At 65.6% G+C, this 1940-nt stretch overlaps 2 protein-coding genes across 2 annotated transcripts in view; both read left to right on the forward strand.

Annotated features, from left to right (window-relative positions):
* LOC112955611 (putative GPI-anchored protein pfl2) overlaps nt 1–858 on the forward strand; it is a gene marked incomplete at its 5' end in the record, with an annotated part of 2875 nt that extends 2017 nt beyond the window's left edge. The window contains 2 exons of the mRNA XM_026048935.1: nt 264–393; nt 811–858. Coding sequence (XP_025904720.1) covers nt 264–393; nt 811–858 — 178 coding nt within the window. The remainder of the gene's footprint in view (nt 1–263; nt 394–810) is intronic.
* Nucleotides 859–999: 141 nt separating this feature from the next.
* The window catches only part of METTL3 (methyltransferase like 3), a 7798-nt gene continuing 6857 nt past the window's right edge, over nt 1000–1940 (forward strand). Inside the window, exons 1-2 of the mRNA XM_026048936.1 lie at nt 1000–1132; nt 1830–1936. Of these exons, the coding sequence (XP_025904721.1) occupies nt 1039–1132; nt 1830–1936 (201 nt within the window). The 5' untranslated portion in view covers nt 1000–1038. The remainder of the gene's footprint in view (nt 1133–1829; nt 1937–1940) is intronic.

Below are 1940 nucleotides of genomic sequence, written 5' to 3' on the forward strand. Positions count from 1 at the left end.
CCTATGGCCGCCCCCACATCCCCCCTGGCTCCCCCCACAGGCTCCTGCAAGCTGGACCCAACCGAGGGCAACACCCGCACCGACAACACCCGCACCGATGGCGACACCCGCGCCGACGGCAACACCCGCGCCGACGGCAACACCGGAACCGACAACACCCGCACCGACAACACCCGCACCGACAACACCCGCACCGACAACACCCGCACCGACAACACCCGCACCGACGGCAACACCTGCACCAACGACACCCGGACCAACAGCAACACCCGCACCGACAACGCCTGCGCCAACAACACCCGCGCCGACAGCAACACCGACACCGGCACCGCCGCTCTCCTTCTGCGGCCGCTACGGCCCCTTCGCGGCCCCCCGCCCCGCCCCCGACGACCCGTAGCCCCCCCCAGCCCCTTTTTCAGTCGATTTTTGTTCATTTTTAGCCTTTTCCCCGTTTTTTTGCCTCCCCCCCCCCCAAGCCGTCCCCGGGCACCATTTTGTGCCCTCCTTGGTAGCCTCCCCCGCCGCTTCCCGCCGCCCTCCATTAAAGCCGCTCATGGCGACGCTCGGGTCTCAGCTTCTTGTGCGAGGGGAGGGGGGGAGCGGGCCATTTTGGGTTGAATTTGGGGTTTTTTTTTGCACCGGGAGGGGGCGCTGAAGGAAGACACCAAAGATGGCGGCGCCCGTTGCTAAGGCAACCGCTAAGATGGCGCCGCCAGCCAGGAGCCAAGATGGCGCGCGCGGCCTCCAAGCGAGGGCAGGCGACCGTTGCTAGGAGACCGCTCCTTTCCCCGCCCCCTTGCGTCACTAAAGGGCGCCCACCCGCCATCAGCCAAGATGGCGCGCGCGGCCTCCGAGTGAGGGCCCGTTGCTAGGAGACCGCCGCTCTGCCGCCGACGTCACCGAAAGGGCGCAGCCGAGCCAGCAGCCAAGATGGCGCGCGGGGCGTCGCCGCGCGGGGCCGGGGCGGAAGCGGGGCCTGCGCTTCCGGTTCGGAGCGGCGGGCCCGGCGCGGGCCGCGGTGCCGGTGCCGGTGCCGCCATGTCGGACACGTGGAGCTCGATCCAGGCGCACAAGAAGCAGCTGGACTCGCTGCGCGAGCGGCTGCAGCGGCGGCGGAAGCAGGACCCGCTCGGTGCGTGGCCGGGGGCGCCGCGGGGGGGGCCGGGGGCGTCATTAGGGACCAGGATTAACCAGGGCAGGGTCTAAGGGACATCATTAGGGGCCAAGGGCATCATTGGGGTCTAAAGGACATCATTAGGGACCAGGATTAACCAGGGCAGGGTCTAAGGGACATCATTAGGGGCCAAGGGCATCATTGGGGCCAAGGGCCACCATTAGGGACCAGGATTAACCAGGGCAGGGGCCAAGGAGCCTCGTTAGGACCCAAGGGCCACCATTAGGGACCAGGATTAACCAGGGCAGGGTCTAAGGGACATCATTAGGGGCCAAGGGGCATCATTGGGGTCTAAGGAGCATCATTAGGGACCAGGGGGCATCATTTGGGCCTAAGGCCCACCATTAGGGACCAGGATCCACCAGGACGGGGTCTAAAGGACATCATTAGGGAGCAGGAGGAACCAGGACAGGGTCTAAGAGACATCATTAGGGACCAAGGGCATCATTGGGGTTTAAGGGGCATCATTAGGGACCAGGGGCCACGAGGACGGCGCCCAAGGAGCATCGTTAGGACCCAAGGGGCATCATTGGGGTCTAAGGGGCATCGTTAGGGACCAGGATCCACCAGGACGGGGTCCAAGCGGCATCATTGGGGTCTAAGGGGCATCATTAGAGACCGGGGGGCATCATTTGGGCCTAAGGCCCACCACTAGGGACCAGGATCCACCAGGACGGGGTCCAAGGGCCATCATTAGGGAGCAGGAGGAACCAGGACGGCGCCCAAGGCCCACCATTAGGGACCTGGGGCCACCAGGACGGGGTCT

The sequence above is a fragment of the Nothoprocta perdicaria genome, unplaced genomic scaffold, assembly GCF_003342845.1.
Source record: "Nothoprocta perdicaria isolate Ctin4 unplaced genomic scaffold, notPer1 scaffold_587, whole genome shotgun sequence".
NCBI classification, from domain to species: Eukaryota; Metazoa; Chordata; class Aves; order Tinamiformes; family Tinamidae; genus Nothoprocta; species Nothoprocta perdicaria.